Source organism: Rattus rattus, chromosome 1 (genome assembly GCF_011064425.1).
Source record: "Rattus rattus isolate New Zealand chromosome 1, Rrattus_CSIRO_v1, whole genome shotgun sequence".
Classification (NCBI taxonomy): domain Eukaryota; kingdom Metazoa; phylum Chordata; class Mammalia; order Rodentia; family Muridae; genus Rattus; species Rattus rattus.
In genome coordinates this window covers 272,572,505-272,589,674 of record NC_046154.1, presented here as the reverse complement: position 1 = coordinate 272,589,674, position 17,170 = coordinate 272,572,505, and the positions used below count along the sequence as shown (strand labels likewise).

The 17,170-nt window shown below is 47.5% G+C and overlaps 1 protein-coding gene across 1 annotated transcript in view; it reads left to right on the top strand.

Moving 5' to 3' along the window:
• The window catches only part of Lima1 (LIM domain and actin binding 1), a 65,687-nt gene extending 52,383 nt beyond the window's left edge, over positions 1-13,304 (top strand). The window contains exons 9-10 of the mRNA XM_032886501.1: positions 6,378-6,511; positions 10,655-13,304. Coding sequence (XP_032742392.1) covers positions 6,378-6,511; positions 10,655-11,651 — 1,131 coding nt within the window. The 3' untranslated portion in view covers positions 11,652-13,304. The remainder of the gene's footprint in view (positions 1-6,377; positions 6,512-10,654) is intronic.
• The last annotated feature ends 3,866 nt before the right edge of the window (positions 13,305-17,170 follow it).

Here is a 17,170-nt window from a genome sequence, read left to right as displayed (position 1 = left end):
GAGGATGGGGCAGTAGGATGTTAAGTTCCAGGCTGGCCTGGACTATGCACTGAAACTGACCCTTTGTGTATAAAACAATGACTCATAAGACAGACCTGGCTATGGATTCTCTGTCACTGAGGAATCTGAGCCCTGGTTTATCCGAGAGCTAACATCTAGTCTTGAGAACATTATTCCTCAACATGGCCTTGCCTGTTTGTCTAGGTGACGCAGGGCTTGGTTATGCTGGCCCAGTTCTGGAATGAAATCCCTTCTGATTCAGACTCCAGGCCCCGAGCCAATGAAAGCTGTGTGAGAGGATATCACACAGGTGTTCCTAGTTGGTCAGAGGAGATACTTGGCTGTAGACAGATCTCTTTGTGCTTACCTCAGAGTTATGTGGGCTCCTTTGTCTCTGGTCATCAGCCTCTGCACACACAGCTCAGGGCGTGAAGCCTGTGCGAAAGACTAGGGCACGCTGCCCGGTTCCTTGTGTTTGTCAGTAGTCCAAGGCTCTAAAGGTGTGTGGAGCGGTGCGTGGGACTCATCTTAGCTCCCCTTTGTCTCAGGGCTGTTTGTTTCCTCTTGCTTAAAGGCCCCTTGGAGCCTGTAGGCAAGAGAAATACTTCAGTAAGTGTGTCTGGCAAGAGCTGCTGTCGTAACTGGTCTCGTGGCTCCAGACTTTGCATCAGAAGTCAGTTCTCTACTTTGGGAAATTACATGTAGCAAAGAATATACTTGCTCACTCAAAATAGATCTTTTTGAGTCCCACGCATCCTGGGGGGTGGGGTGGGGGATCTGTTCTTAGTGCCTGCCTGTTACTGGAAACTAGGGCATCCTAAGCAGGGAACTCAAACAATTTCAAGATATTTTTTTTTAATGTAAAAATCGCAGGTGACTGGAGAGTTGGCTCAGTGGTTTAGAACACTGAGTGCCCTCGCAGAGGGCCTTGGTTCGATTCCCAGCACCCACAGAGTAGCTCACAAACTTAAGTAACTCTAAAGATTTATTTATTCTATGTAAGTACACTGTAGCTGTCATCAGACACACCAGAAGAGGGCATCAGGTCCCATTACAGATGGTTGTGAGCCACCATGTGGTTGCTGGGATTTGAACTCAGGACCTCTGGAAGAGCAGTCAGTGCTCCTAACCACTGAGCCGTCTCTCCAGCCCAGACATCAGTAACTCTAGTTCCAGGGGATCCAATGCCATCCTCTGTCCTCCTTGAGCACCAGGTGCCCATACAGCACACATAACATACACGGAAATAAAACACGCATGCACATAAAACAAAAATAAATGTTGCTGGGCATGATATCACACTCCCTTAATCTCAGCTCTCCAGTGTTTTGCCTGCACGAATGTTTGTCATCTGCCTGGTCCCTGAGGAGGGACCGATCTCCTGGAACAGTAATTGCAGATGGCTATGAGCCACTGTATGGGTGCTGGGGATTGAACCCAAGTTCTCTACAAGAGCAGCCAGTGTTCTTAACCACTGAGCCATCTCTCCAGCCCAATTACTTACATTTCAAATGTTATTCCCTTTCCCAGTTTCCTGTCCATAAGCCACCTCCCCCTCCCCGACCTTGGGGATTTTTAACAACTTTTCAAAAATTGTTTTGCGATAGGATTTCACTATTCAGCCCAGTCTGGCCTCAGTTCACTGTATACCTCAGGCTAGCCTTAAACTTGTAATCCTGCTGTGTCTCCCTCCCAAGTACTAGGATTACAGTACTGGATTTACCACCAGGCTTGGCACAGCAGGGGTTTAATTAACAGTGGTGGGGTATGGGAGAAAGACCAAGACCCAGGAGAAAAGAAAAGGCAAGAGGATGTGACCAACCCTGAGGGTCACCAATTTGTCCCCAGCTTCCTCAGATGGTCCTGCTGATGGATAAGGAAAGAAAGCACAACCAGCCATTTGGAAGGACAAGCGTGCAGGTGCCCCTTCCCGTGTCTGTCTTGCTGTCCTCTGTGGGCAGGGATAAGAGGCTTTGTGGTTTTAGTGTATGGTGTTAGAGATGGAGAACCTCATACATGATATGCAAACTTTTTCCAGTCAGGTCCCCACTGCCCCCAGCCTGGTTTTATGTTCTTTTACAAAGCTAGGAGAATCACGACCAAAGGTCACCAGGATTCTGTCGCTGCTTTTCCCAGCTCCTGGGCCTCCTCTCGTAGGGACAAGTCTATTAGAGACAGTCTATTTGGGATGTGAATGTCCTGAGAAGGGCTTCACAGAGAGTTTCCTTCAGAAGCTGCAGGCTACGCAGAGCCGCCTTCCACCATTTACTGCGTGGCAAAGAATTCCAGTTTTATTACCTCGCTGTTTTGCACAAACCCAGAAGGAAAGAATGAATAGCATTTGCGGTATCCATCTGATGAACGGAGGTCTGACCTCAGTGTAGAATTCTTTCCGATTTCATTTTGTCAACCGGCCTAGCCTCCCGTTCTGTTGCCAGCTGTTTCCCTCCCCCCTCATCAGCGGATATGCCACCTACACGCCTGCCTTCGTCAGACTGAAAGCGAGCGTGCGTAAGGCAAAGTGTCGAAAGGATTCCAGATGACAGGTAGACGAGTTGGAAACTAACCTAAAGCAGATAGATAGATGCCCGTCGACAGGAGGTCTGTAATGTTCTTCACAGGGGAAAGACTGTGTTGGTCAATGTGTTTGTCTATTGCCCCACTCACTCCAGAATGACCAGAGGACAATCTCTCCACATTCAAATCTGAAATCAAGCGAAGACTCACTCGAGTGATCGTGTTGGCTGTGGGAGGACCAGGGTGCTTGCACTGAATTAGTATCTGTCCTCTTCTCCTAAGACTTGCCCGAACAGCCCAGGGGCCTTTAGAAAACACTCCGTTGGTCTGCGAGATAGGAACTGTGGGTTTCCATCCTCATCCTGCTCTGACTGTTTGTAACCTTGCTCAGGCACCTGATACCCCTGATACTTTAGTCTCCGTGTGAGAAATGAGGCATAGAAAAAGGAATCAAACATTCCCGTGTCTGCAGGGTTCTGGGCATGGCTGTGACAAGTCAACCTGTCGTGGAGGCATGGGCAGGATGTAATGGAGAGTTTCAGGCACTGACTATGCTTCCTGTCGTCTGAATAGACATGGGGTGGGGGTGGGGTTTTACAGAAAAGTGGCTGAACACCCAGGACGGAGAATTAAAGGGAAGGCATGGCACGGCCGCTACTACTGCTCCTGTCTTTATGACAGTCTAAAGTCCCTCGCTGCACAAGCCTTAAATAACAGCAGGAGAACACCGTGGCACTCGGATAGAAGCAGCGGGAAGCAGCAGGTCCCGTGCTCAGGTAGCAGGCTGTGGAGTTGATGTCAAGGAAGGGGTGACTTTTCACTTGGGTGTGGGAGGCTTCAATGAAGAAAGCAGCTGAGGGTCAGGTGTGGGAGGTGACAAAGTCCTAACAATGCGGCTGTGGGTCAGGCGTGGGAGGTAATAAGGAGGGAGGAACAATTATGAGCAAGACAGTCCTCGTGTGGGTGAGGGCTCATAAAAGCCTTCTCAGCTGAGGTTGGATTCGCCCCAGGTGGATCTGAGAGGGGCTGGGTTTTACCTCCCTTAGCCTCGTTAGAATGTGGTCCTGTTGTTGGGTCTGAGTCTAGGTGAGCTCGGCTGCAGTTGAGGGCTCCAGGGCACATGGATTACTGTGTATTCACTGAAGGTTCCTATTTGTCTCTTCCAGCCACTGCGTCCTGCTCCTGGCACCTAATCTCTGCTCCTGCCTTCCACTTTCCTCCTAATGTGAGCAAAACCTTTGCTGTCTCTCAAGTTCTTTCTATTCCCTGGGCTGCACCCTGTTGCAGTGTGCTTCTTCTGTGTGTGTGTGTGTGTGTGTGTGTGTGTGTGTGTGTGTGTGTACACGCCTGCATGCATGTGTATGTGTGTATGTATGTGTGTATGAATGCATGTGTACACGCATGCTCTCAGTGTCCCTTCCCCTCGTTCTCCCAAATCTATTTCAACTGTTAAACATACAGGATCCCCTCTTTGCAACTGAAGGAGATTCTCAGTCCGATAAACACATTTACCCCATTGCTTACATCACTTGAGTTATGACTTGGACGGCTTCTCTCAAGTAGCTCCAGTTGCACCGTTATTCTCTCGTTTTATTCTGCATCTTAATGGAGGTCCTGCTTTAGGGGGTGTGGGGGGAGACAAAAACCAAAAAATAGCCACCTCATCCTTTCAGAGAAAACCTTATTAAACGGGGCAACAGTATCTCCCTTTAAATCCAGTTGTGTCTGTAAAAGAAACCTGTTATTCAAATAATGGCCTAGTGACCTCCCACAGCTCTGTGCCGTAACATGGGCCAGCCTTAGGTACTTCCCCTCATGACTGGTAAACCGAGCTAGCCTCCGGCCTTTGGTCGTTTCTCTATTTTTCCTCTCAGGACCCTGCCCCAATGAAGTGAGTTGCCCCTCCAGTCGGCTCTGCTCTCTTCCGGAGCCCTTGAGACGCTGTGTGAGCGGGCGAGCGAGTCAGCCAGCGAGCGAGTCAGCGAGCGTCTGCCCATCATTCTGCCACACTGCAGCTGGGTTTCCTCCCAATCTGCTTGGAGAACAGTCCCCACTGATTTTGTTTGTAGTGAATAAACAGTGTGACTTTTTTTACAGTCTGCCTTCAGGGCCGGTTGGTTTGTTGGTTGGTTGGTTGGTGTGGTTTGGTTTATTTACAATAGGGTCTCCCTCTAGCCCGGCTGGCTTGGTGGGCACTTGCTGTATAGACCAGAATAGCTTTGAACTTGCAGCCTTCCTCTTGCAGGCGCCTCCCAAGTACTGGGATGGTAGGTGCAAGCACCCACACCCGCTAGGGTTTATTTTTTAAATCTAAAGTCTGCTTTGCCCACCACCTGGTCCTCTCAGGCTGAGCTAAATTCAGGTTCCTGGTCCAGGGATTAATTTGCATTATTTATTGTCTTACATCTTCTGCAGAGAGCCAAGCTCATCTCCGCCCCACTCGGGTGCCTAGGGTGCCCGTGAGAGGTGCTTGGCCATCTAATCTTTGTGTTGGAGGAGTTGGGGGTATTCACACTCAGGAGTAGAGACTTCTGGGGCCCCACCCATGTAAACACTTACAATGTTTTTTTTTTTATTGTTGTTGTTTTTGGGTTTTTTTTTGGTTTTTTTCTTTCTTTTTTTTGGATTCTGGCTTTTATCAGGGCTACAACAGCTAACCCGTATATATTGAAGGGAGGACTTTAGGGTCTCATGAATCATAGGCTTGCCCCAAACTTGCTGTATAGCGGAGGATGACCTTGAACTTATGACCCTCCTGCTTCCACCACTCAAGTGTTGTACCACCATGCCCAGTTTTACTCATTGGTGAGCAGTGAACCCAGGGCTTTGTACAAGTTCGTCAAGCTCCCCACCAACTGAGCAATTCATAGTTAACTGAGTCGTTAACGGGCCCTGCTTTCATTCTGTTAGTTTTCAGACACTGTAAACAATGTATCGTTAGCAGTCGAGGCTTCTGGAAGCCCGATAAGGTAGTCTGTTTCTCTTACAAGATGGCTTAGCAAGTAAAAGCACTACCGAGCTTAAGGACCTGAGTTTTATCCCCAGAATCCATATGGCAGGAGGGGAGACCAAACTCACCAGAGTTGTCCTGTGACCTGCACACATACACAGCGATGTGTGTGCGCATAGATCCAGGAATGAAATGATAGTAGACATTTGAAAAGTTTTTTTTAATATGCCACACACATTTAGATGTAACGGCTTATGCATACAGTCTTGGCACTTGGGAAGGTTGGGGTCACCCGTGGGAGTACGACGAGTCTGAGGACAGCTTGGCTAGAATGAAACCCATCCAGAGAATAGCAAAAGATACTCCTCTGGAATTGAAATACCTTTCCCTAATCCCCAACATGCACCGCCTTCCCTTTAGCATCAGACCCCAGCCCCTCAACACACACCAGGCTGTTACAGTCACCTCTCCACTTGAGCGTCAGACACTCCCACCCAAGGTTGTTAAAGTCACCTCCTTCCCGCCACTTGAATCAGACTTCCTCCTTCTGTGTTGTGATTTCATTTTCTCCTACTCCCTGACCTTCTAACTACAGCTCTCCATCCCCAGTGTTTTCTGTGGTGTGTGTTGTCTGTGTGTCTGTCTGTGTCTCTGTCTCAGCCTGTCTACACCTTGCTCTGCAATGCAGCCCAAGCCCACCTGACCTCAAAGGCTTCTACACTTAGGGCAGCCATGTAGTTTGGTACAGAAATCCAGGAGAGCCTCCCAGCTCTAACAAGCCAGCCGGCAGAATCCGAGCAGGTGTGGTTCCTTTGAGAATGGCCCTTAGATGAATTAACTCCTAGGCCCGTCTCGGCGGTGTAACCAAGTCATCAGTGCCGCGGCTGAAATTGTCTGCTTCCTTGTCTAGAAGTTTCAGGCACCCGCAAGAGAGAGCTGCGTGGAGTGTCAGAAGACGGTGTATCCCATGGAACGGCTCCTGGCCAACCAGCAGGTGTTTCACATCAGCTGTTTCCGATGCTCCTACTGCAACAACAAACTCAGGTGAGTCAGACCCAAGCGGGCCTCTGTGGGCAGAGTGGGAGCGCACAGGGACCGAGGCTTTTAGAACACGGGCACCACAAGCTGCTGCACTGACACTACTGGGGTTCCTGGTAAAACAGAAAACACTGGTGGTGAGTCCTTCATACGAATGATGATGGCGCTGGGAACTTCTTGATGTGGTGTGATGTGGTGATGTGATGTGTGATGTAATGTGATGTGTGATGTAATGTGATGTGACGTGTGATGTGTTGTGTGATGTGATATATGATGTGGTATGATGTGGTGATGTGATGTGTGGTGTGATGTGATGTGATATGTAGTATGTAATATTTGTAATATGATGTGGTCTGTGATGTGATGTGTGGTGTGATGGTGTGATGTGGTGTGATGTGGTGATGTGATGTGTGATGTGTGATGTAATGTGATGTGATGTGTGATGTAATGTGATGTGACGTGTGATGTGTTGTGTGGTATGATATGTGATGTGGTATGATGTGTGATGTGATGTTGTGATGTGCGATGTGATGTGTGATGTGATGTTGTGATGTGCGATGTGATGTGTGATGTGGTGATGTGATATGTGGTGTGATGTGGTGTGATGTGGTATGATGTGTGATGTGATGTGTGGTGTGATGTGGTGTGATATGTAGTATGTAATATTTGTAATATGCTGTGGTCTGTGATGTGTGATGTGATGTGTGGTGTGATGTGATGTGATATGTAGTATGTAATATTTGTAATATGATGTGGTCTGTGATGTATGGTGTGATGGTGTGATGTTGTGATGTGATGTGTGGTGTGATGTGGTGTGATATGTAGTATGTAATATTTGTAATATGATGTGGTCTGTGATGTGATGTGTGGTGTGATGGTGTGATGTGTGGTGATGTGGTGATGAACTGAAGCCTAAGATCCTATGAACTGCTAATGAAGCCCCGCATCCATGACCAGATTTAGCACAACGTTTTCCTGTTGCCTCATAGAACCATAAGCCATTAAATCCCAAGGCATTCTAGGGCTGGTGACCTGGGCTTGGAATCCCAGCTGAGGCAGAAAGATTGCAAGCTCACAGCAACTGAGTGTGAAGAAAGAGGGCGAAGGATGTAGCCAGGGGTAGAATGAATGCCCAGCATTCCTGTCCCTTGCTTCAGTCGCCAGGACTGAAGAAAGGTGGGGAGAAGGAATCAAAGGAAAATTATCAATATGGCAGACTGGGAAAAGAGTTCACATTAATTTTAATTACATAGTTTCAGAGGGAAGGAAGTATCCAAGGTGTCACTTACTCCCCCAAGCAGGCACCCTTCTAGAATCCTCTTGAAAGACGCCCTGGCACCTACAGGACACTTACGGGGTTTTGTACCTTACCATAGCTAGACCCAGCGGTAGCTCTAGGTAGATAACACTCCTTCACATGGCGCCAAAATCTGCCTCTGGGATCTCTGCTCTTCAGTTCCTTTTCTGCCCACTGAGTTAATTTATTTCTTCCTTCCTTCCTTCCTTCCTTCCTTCCTTCCTTCCTTTCTCTTTCTTCCTCTTCCTCCTCCTCCTTCTTCTCTTGTTTTTTGTTTTGTTTTTCACGATAGGGTTTCTCTGTGTAGTCCTGGCTATCCTGAAACTCCATAAATCAGGCTGGATCCAAACCTAGAGATCCACCTGCCTCTGCCTCCCAGGTGCTCAGATTAAAGGCATGTGTGCCGTCACCACCTGGCTTTGAATTAATTTTTTTCAACAAAACATATATTTCTCTTGGGGAAATACTAGCATTTTATGACCTGTTGTAAAAATATAAAACATAAAACAGTCTTTTTACCCGCTCTAGGTCCAGCACCACACTACCCCAAAATATCTGCTAGATATCTTAAGTCTCAGTCAGCAAAGCCTCTCACCCACTCTGCTCCATCCCATATCACACTGCTCAAGGCCTCTCTCTGAGCCTGGCAGCCATCTCTCTACCTATCTACTTCCCAAGGCAGGTTTCCATGCCAGAAACACATCCCAACTCCGTGGCGTCCCACACACTCTCCCAAATTCAATTCTCCACATGAAAAAACCACACCACACAATAACCTTGGATCCAATTGATAAGATATAATTGCCCACCTAAACATACAAAGCCCGGTACACACCCATCCCTTAAGAATGTTCATAACAACAGCGTGGATCTTAATGTCAACTTCCATGTTCTCTCCGGGAGGCTTCTCTCCCGTCTCCTCCTCTTCCTTCAAACTTTTCTCCGGCCCATCCTTCCTTCTCGTCCAATGACAGGCCTCATTCTATCCTGTACCCGCCTCACCTGCGTGACATCATCCCACAATGACCCTTTAATTTTTTTCAATGTATATGGGTGTTTTGCCTGCACATGTGTCTGCAAAGCCTAAAAGAAAGCACCAGATCCCCTAGAACTAGAGTTGTGAGCCGCCATCTGGGTGCTGGGAATCAAACCTGGGACCTCTAGAAGAGTAGCCAGTGCCGTTAACCACTGAACCATCTCTCCAGCCCGTTATGATTCTTTTTTTTTTTTTAAATAAAAGATTTATTTATTTATTTATTTATTTATTTATTTATTTATTTATTTATTTATTTTATGTATCCATTGCTGCTGTCTTCAGACACAGCAGAAGAGGGCATCAGATCCCATTACAGATGGTTGTGAGCCACCATGTGGTTGCTGGGGATTGAACTCAGGACCTCTGGAAGAGCAGTCAGTGCTTTTTTTTTTTTTTTTTTTTTTTGGAGCTGGGGACCCGAACCCAGGGCCTTGCGCTTCCCTAGGCAAGCGCTCTACCACTGAGCTAAATCCCAACCCACAGTCAGTGCTCTTAACCTCTGAGTCATCTCTCCAGCCCCCCCGTTATGATTCTTTACAAGCTATTATATAGTGGCCTGGGCTGGGGCACACAGCTTCAATTCCAGCGCTCAAGAGGCAGGGGTAGGCGGATCTCTATGACTTCAAGTCTGTGACTTCAAGAATAGCCTGTTCTGGGGGTTGGGGATTTAGCTCAGCGGTAGAGCACTTGCCTAGCAAGCGCAAGGCCCTGGGTTCGGTCCCCAGCTCCAAAAAAAAGAAAAAAGAAAAAAAAAATTTAAACAGTAAAGCGTTATCACCTGTTCCTTCTCCTGTCAGCGTGACTTGCTTTTATCCAGTCAGGATTAGACACTGAGAACCAAATATCTGCAGCTCATTGGATCCATTCTTACAGTGTCGTTATTTTAAAATTAGCACAGCTGATAAACTAGGAAGAAGAAGAAGATAGAACTTACAGGTTATGGGGTTGGGGATTTAGCTCAGTGGTAGAGCGCTTGCCTAGGAAGCGCAACGCCCTGGGTTCGGTCCCCAGCTCCAAAAAAAAAAAAGAACTTACAGGTTATAAATGCTGAAGAAATGTATGAGTGGGTTAAGACAGACTTCTAGGAAAAGTAATTTTTAAACATTTTCACTGAGGAGAATGAAATCACTTGAAAACGAGGAATTCATATCCATTAGGATAGTGACCAGGGAAGGCTTAGTCCAAGGAGTGAGCATTGTGAGTGAGGAGTTTTGTGTAAAGGTAAAGACAGTCATGGCACTGCACACCTGAGATCTTATCACTCAGGAGACTAAGGCAGGAGGATTTCAACTTCAAGGCCAGCCTCCGTTTAGCCCCCCAAACACACACACTGGAAAAACTAAAACAAAACAAAACAAAAACAAACAAGCAAAAAGCCTTAAAAGAAGATCAGGCAGGGCTTGAGAGATGGCTCAGTGGTTGAGAGCACTGACTGCTCTTCCAGAGGTCCTGAGTTCAAATCCCAGCAACCACATGGTGGCTCACAACCACCTGTAATGGGATCTGATGTCCTCTTCTGGTGTGTTTGAAGACAACTACAGTGCACACATATAATAAATAAATGAATCTTTCAAAAAAAAAAAAAGAGGGTCAGGCATTAGGATAGGTCATCTATGCGCTTTTAAAGATATTTTCCTTGGACTGGGGTACACTGTTAGTATAGTGTTTGCCTGGTACACATTCACAGTATCTTCCCTCCAAAGGGGAGGAGGCCTCTCACGTCTTCAGAAAACACCGGCATTACCAGAAGCCTGCTGGTATAAGTGGGAGTGTAAAGGAAGAGTCACTGACTCGGTGTCTTCTCTTTTGGTGACAGTCTAGGGACGTATGCATCCTTACACGGAAGAATCTACTGTAAGCCTCACTTCAACCAACTCTTCAAGTCCAAAGGCAACTATGACGAAGGCTTTGGGCACAAGCAGCATAAGGATCTGTGGGCAAGCAAAGGTGAAAATGAAGAGACTTTGGGGAGACCAGCCCAGCCTCCCAGTGCAGGGGAGACCCCCCATAGCCCGGGTGTAGAAGATGCCCCCATCGCCAAGGTCGGCGTGCTGGCCGCGAGTATGGAAGCCAAGGCCTCCTCTCAGAAGGAGAGGGAAGAGAATAAGCCAGCGGAGACCAAGAAGCTGAGGATCGCCTGGCCTCCCCCAGCCGAGCAGGGCAGTTCAGGAAGTGCCCCGGAGGAAGGGTTCAAAGTGTCAAAGCCCAAGTGGCCTCCCGAGGATGAAGTTTGCAAGACGGAGGCTCCGGAGGATGTAGATCTGGACCTGAAGAAGCTGAGGCGCTCTTCGTCCCTGAAGGAGAGGAGCCGCCCGTTTACTGTCGCGGCTTCCTTTCGAACCTCCTCGGTCAAGAGCCCCAAGCCCTTGTCGCCGTCCCTCAGGAAGGGTTGGAGCGAGCCGGAGCCCCAGCAGAGTGAGGAGTTCGGAGGAGGGACAGTGACACAAACGGAAAGCGCCAGGCCCTCTGGGGAGAAGGAGAGTGTGGGAAAATCACGCTGGCTGAGCGAGGAAGCGGAGGAAGCGCCGAGGGGCAGGGACAGTCGTTCTTTTGAGCTGGAGAGTGAGAGTTTTATAGGAAATGGCGCAAGCATAGCTGAAGACGACATCGCCCTGGCACAGCGGTCTCCGTTAGAACCCGAGTCTCCCGGTTGGCCTGGCTTTGGAGACACCACGACTGCTAAAGAATTCACTACGCAGAATCAAAAATCCCAAGATGTCGGGTTCTGGGAGGGGGAAGTGGTCCGAGAGCTGTCCGTGGAGGAGCAGATAAAGAGAAACCGGTACTATGACGAGGATGAGGATGAGGAATGACCGGCCTCCAGCCTTAGATTCCTGTTAGCAACTCACTGCCCTTTATCAAGTGGTGCGCACAGACAGGCAGCTCGGCGCCACGGGTCTTTTACGTGGGAGCAACTTTGGAAATGAATTCCTGCTTGCAAAACAGAACAAAACCAACCCAAAACAACACCCCAAAACCAATTCTAAGTGCATTGTGGAAACACCATCTTAAACCTGGTGTGGTGGCACACACCTTTAAATCCCAGCACTCTGGTGGTACAGGTAGGGGAGTCTCTCTGAGTTGGAGGCCAGCCTGGTCTATAAAGTTCCCGGACAGCCAGGGCTACCCAGAGAAACCTTGCCTCAAAAAGCAAAACCAAACAAAAACAAAGAACCCCTACATTTTAGCAGGGAAGGGCTAAGCAGGGATTTCTCTCACTGATGCAGCCCATGGTCTGCCGCATTCCCCCAGAATCAATAGTAAAGTGACTAGATATTAGGCACATTTTCACACTACAGAGACCGTTGTGGAATTAGAGACATTCAGAACACATTCAGGAGCCCAGCTCTTAACCAGAAGCACTTTAGCATAAAGGGCACAGTGTAGCAATTTTACCAATTTCATTTTTTTTTAATTTTTTTTTAGTACTCAACTGCTGAAATCAAATATTTAGTCTTTCGAGCTTTTTAAATGCATTTTCTTCCTCTGGTAGATATGGGAAACTTACTTTCATCCTACTCTCTGCGCTTTTAATTACTGAGGCACAAAACAGCAACCTTTGGCCAAGTGAGGTGCTGGTTTCAAAAGCCTCAGCGCCTGAGTTCAATCCCCAGAGCCTACGCCCAGGTGAGCGAGAAGCCTGCACACGGTCACCCTCTGACAAACGTCCCCTGTGGCTCATCGGTAATAATAAACAAGTTGTTAAAACAGAGCCAACATTACAAACACCTCTGAGAGAGAGCCAGACACGGAACCCAGGTAATCAGTGCCGTATGCCACTGTGTGCCTGCACTCTGGGTGTCTGCTGTCTGTCCTGGCCTCTCACACCCTACCGAAAGCCACAGTGTTTGTATAAGACACTGTGGATCACCGTCCACCACACTCCAAGCGAAAGAGAAACGAAGATCTGACCTCCGAAGCCTCAGGGTTGAGGCAGATCTCGTCAGTCCTTACGGCTCTGGAATGTATCGATTTTCACGGTATGATATTTCCAGGGTCGAGGTAAATCAATTTTAGGCCTCTCTTCTCAGGCGGTGTCCTACTTTGATTCATTGTTGTGATAAAACGCTGGGCAGAAGCAACTTAGCAGAGGAAGGTTTGTTTCCACCCACAGGCCACAGTGAAGGGAAACCAGGCCAGAACCTGGGGGCAAGAACCGACGCCGACTGTTCAGGAACAATGCTCACTGGCTTCACCTCTCTGGCTTACTCAGCTGGCATTCTTACACCACCCAGGGCCACCTGGCCAGGGTGACCCTGCTCACAACACAGACAGACAAGAGGCAGCGCCTCAGTTCAGAGTCCCACGTCCAGGCGAGCCTGTCAGGCCGGCAGACACTGTGGAGCACAGGTGGACTTCTCTGGTATTAAGGCTTTAGAACAGTATACGCGAGTGCATTTCTTGTATGTAACTAATAATCCCAAATTATGTGTAGGAAGGGGGCGGGGTGTTTTAAGATAGAGGACTTTTTGCATTTGTAGAGATTTAGCTCCGTTTTAGAGATGTAAAATAATCTGTTTCCTCATGATCTTGTTTAGCCTAAAACATTTTTATTCAATAAAGCTTTTAATTTACATTCTAAGTGTCCGCACCGCTCTTCGTTTCCACCGTTTCTTTTGCACCGTTAGGGTCTCTCCGGACCTGCTTCTGTTTGAGCAGTTTGAGGGGGTAAGTGCTATGAATTCATCTCACCACCAGATGGCGATGTTGAACCGAATTTGGCACTTTTCGTCTATCCTGAAGAACACATTTTTTTTTTCCCCCTGAAAAATTACAAGTAATTTGGCAAGAGAATTGGCTTTTGCATTCAGAATGAACTGTTTGTTTTACCAACTCAAATTCCAGTGGCAGTTTTTTTTTCTGTTTACGGTACGCAACATTTACTAATTCACCTTACCATTGTGCCTAACACACAAAGCAGGATTTCCAGCCATCTCCGCTGAAGACGCAGGCTCTTCAGTCTGGGTGTGAGCGTGTTTGGTTGATTTCTTGTGTAGAATCGGCTTCCCCAAGTGTTTCCTGCTACCACTGGTTTGTGGTTTTAATAATAGCCTGGAACCCAAATGTGGTGGTGGTCCATGCCTGTAATCCCAGGACTCAGGAGGCTGAGGCAGGAGGATTACTAAATTGGAAGCCAGCCTAAGCCACAAAGCAAGACCAGATCTCAAATAGTCTGGAGAGACTGGAGAGTTGGCCCTGGATTTTATAGTACGTGCTGTTCTTCCTAGCACCGTCACAATCATCTGAACTCCAGCTCTGAAGAGTGTGATGCCCCCTACTGACACCCACAGAAACACACTTAAGGGCCGGAGAGATGGCTCAGCGGTCAAGAGCACTGACTCCTCTTCCAGAGGTCCTGAGTTCAAATCCCAGCAGCCACATGGTGGCTCACAACCATCTGTAATGAGATCCGATGCCCTCTTCTGGTGTGTCTGAAGACAGTGACAGTGTACTCACATAAATAAAATAAGTAAGTCTTTAAAAGAAAAAGAATCCCAGCTACAGTCTTGTATACACTACTGATAGCAGGCCTTAAGCTCTACCAAGTTGGGGCTTTTCACTGGGTCACTGCAGAGACAATTTTCCTCCCTCGACCTGAGCTGCGAGAGGATTGCCCCACGTAAGTACAGTTGTTTAGGCTTCACAGGGTTGTCCTGCTCAGAAGGGAGTTCTCCAAAGCCAGTGCAAGCTTCTTGGAACAGTGGCGACCCCAGAGTAAGGACCCTAGAAGCAGGTGTCATGGCCGCTCTATAACAGTCCTGGGGGCAGTGGTCCTGGAAGCTGAGCTGTACTGCCCTCAGGGTATGAAGCACTCACAGTAGCTGGGATGGCAAGATGGCTGTCAGCCGATCATCACAAGAAGGGTGGCTCGGTTATCAACTCCTGGTTAAGTCAGGGCAGCTAGCTACGCACAAGTGCAGGGTCTGACAGCTGTCGGCTGAAGGGTAAAATGGGCGGATCCTCGGGACGTTGGCTTATTTGGAGTAAATATTAAAGAGTATGTACCAAGGGCTGGAGAGATGGCTCAGCGGTTAAGAGCACTGACTACTCTTCCAGAGGTCCTGAGTTCAATTCCCAGCAACCACATGGTGGCTCACAACCATCTGTAAAGAGATCCGATGCCCTCTTCTGGTGTGTCTGAAGACAGCTACAGTGTACTTATATATAATAAATGAATAAATCTTTAAAAAAAAAAAAAAAAAAAAGAGTATGTACCAAAAGGCCTGTCGTTACAGCCATTTTAGTAGTGTTTAATGCCTAGCCAAACACTCTTAGGAAAAGTCGGATTCTTCAGCTTGTCTCACTTTATCATCTGTTTCAGTAGGAACGTTGCTAATCAACATACTAAGAATTGGTACATGCACATTTGGGGCGGGGGATTTTGAATAACATCTTAGACCAAAGATCATTGTATACCACTTCCTGTATGTTCAGCTGACATGTTCTGAGTGCTCAGATTTAAACCCTATGGATCCAGAAGGCTATTTCTCTCTCGCTCTCGCTCTGTGTGTGTGTGTGTGTGTGTGTGTGTGTGTGTGTGTGTGTGTGTGTGTGAGTGTGTTTCCAGACATTGTTTCTCTGTATAGCCCTGGCTGTCCTGAAACTCGTTCTGTAGACCAGGCTGGCCCCCAACTCCAGAGATCCACCTGCCTCTGCTTCCCCAGTGCTGGGATGGAAGGCGTGGGGATAAAGGGATTGTATAAAAGTCTGACTAGGTGAGCACAGACCTTAAATCCCATCACTCAGCAGGTAGAGGCAGGAGGACCTCTGCGTTAAGGCTAGCTCTGTTTAGAATGAGATCCAGGACGGCCAGGGATATGCCAAGAGACTGTCTCAGGAAAAAAAAAAGTCCTACCAAGTGGGCAAGATAAGACCTGAATTCCTTGTTAGAAGCAAGTTTTATTGATGTTAGAATGAGAAGACCAATAAATAATTAATGCTTTTTGCAAAGTCTATAAAAAATTACAATGACCCGGGGCTGGAGAGGTGACTCAGTGGTTAAGAGCACTGGCTGCTCTTCCAGAGGTCCTGATTTCCATTCTCAGCAACCACATGATGGCTCATGACCGTCTCGTGTAATGGGATCCGGTGCCCTCTTCTGGTGTGTCTGAAGACAGTGACAGTGTACTCACATACATTAAATAAATAAATCTTTTTTTTTTTTTTTTTTTTTTCCGGAGCTGGGGATCGAACCCAGGGCCTTGCACTTCCTAGGCAAGCACTCTACCACTGAGCTAAATCCCCAACCCCTTTTTTTTTTTTTTTTTTTTTTTTTTTTGAGGAAGAGATGCTGAGGATATAGCTCAGCTGTAGTAAGCATGCTTCCCATGTGCAAGGCCTAGAGTTCAGTCAACAACACCAAAAAAGAAAAACAGATTAAATTCATCCATGGGTTCTGTTCCGAGCGTCTCTGGTTGGGCCCAGAAACCTTAGAACACTCTCCATATGGGGCAGGGGGTAAACTAATGTCTGAGAAGCACCGAGGTGAGGTAAACTTTTGAGTGTCCTCCCTGGATGGCTCTTTCATGACTGGCCCTCACCTCAAACCTTCAGGTTGTGAAGTTCCTTTATCCATTGTCCTCGGACCATAAGTTGAGATTATTATCACCACCATCCCTAGTTAGTTTCTGGCTGTTAACCTTGAGGCTAGGTTTTTGGGTTTTTTTCTTCTCTTTTTTTGGAGCTGGGGACCAAACCCAGGGCCTTGCGCTTGCTAGACAAGTACTCTACCACTGAGCTAAATCCCCAACCCCTTGTGGCTAGGTTTTAACCAATGTTCAGGGCTCTCTGGCAATTGAAGGACAGTTTAGTACTCTGAGAACTGCCTCATCTCTGGTCCGTTTCCTTGTTTATGTAGATTTACAAGAGTTCAGTGTTCATTTTGAGCATTTAAAGTTGAGGTTTGTAGGATAAGGAAACCAGGGTTCTGGAGTCTAAAGAGTTTCTAGCTACAGCTGTTTATATGACTTTGGATTTCAGTTTATTCCTCCATAAACTTCTACAGGACAGATTTTCTTTGCTTTTTCCCCCCCCCACTCCCTTCTGCCCTGAGAGTCCTATATTGTATGTAAACTGGCCTTTAAACTCATGACAGTTCTCTTGCTTCAGACACCCAAGTGCTGAGATTACAGCTGTGAAAGACCACCTCCTGCACACACTCAAAAGGGAATGGGGGTGGGGTGGGGAGGTCTCATGAAGTTCGTGTTGGCCTTGAACTTGCAGAGAATGACCCTGAACTCCTGATCCTCCAGCCTCCAGCCCCCAAGTGGAATTATAGTGGAGGCTGGAATTACAGGCTTTTAATCCAAGGATATTTCAAAGCCCTGTGTTT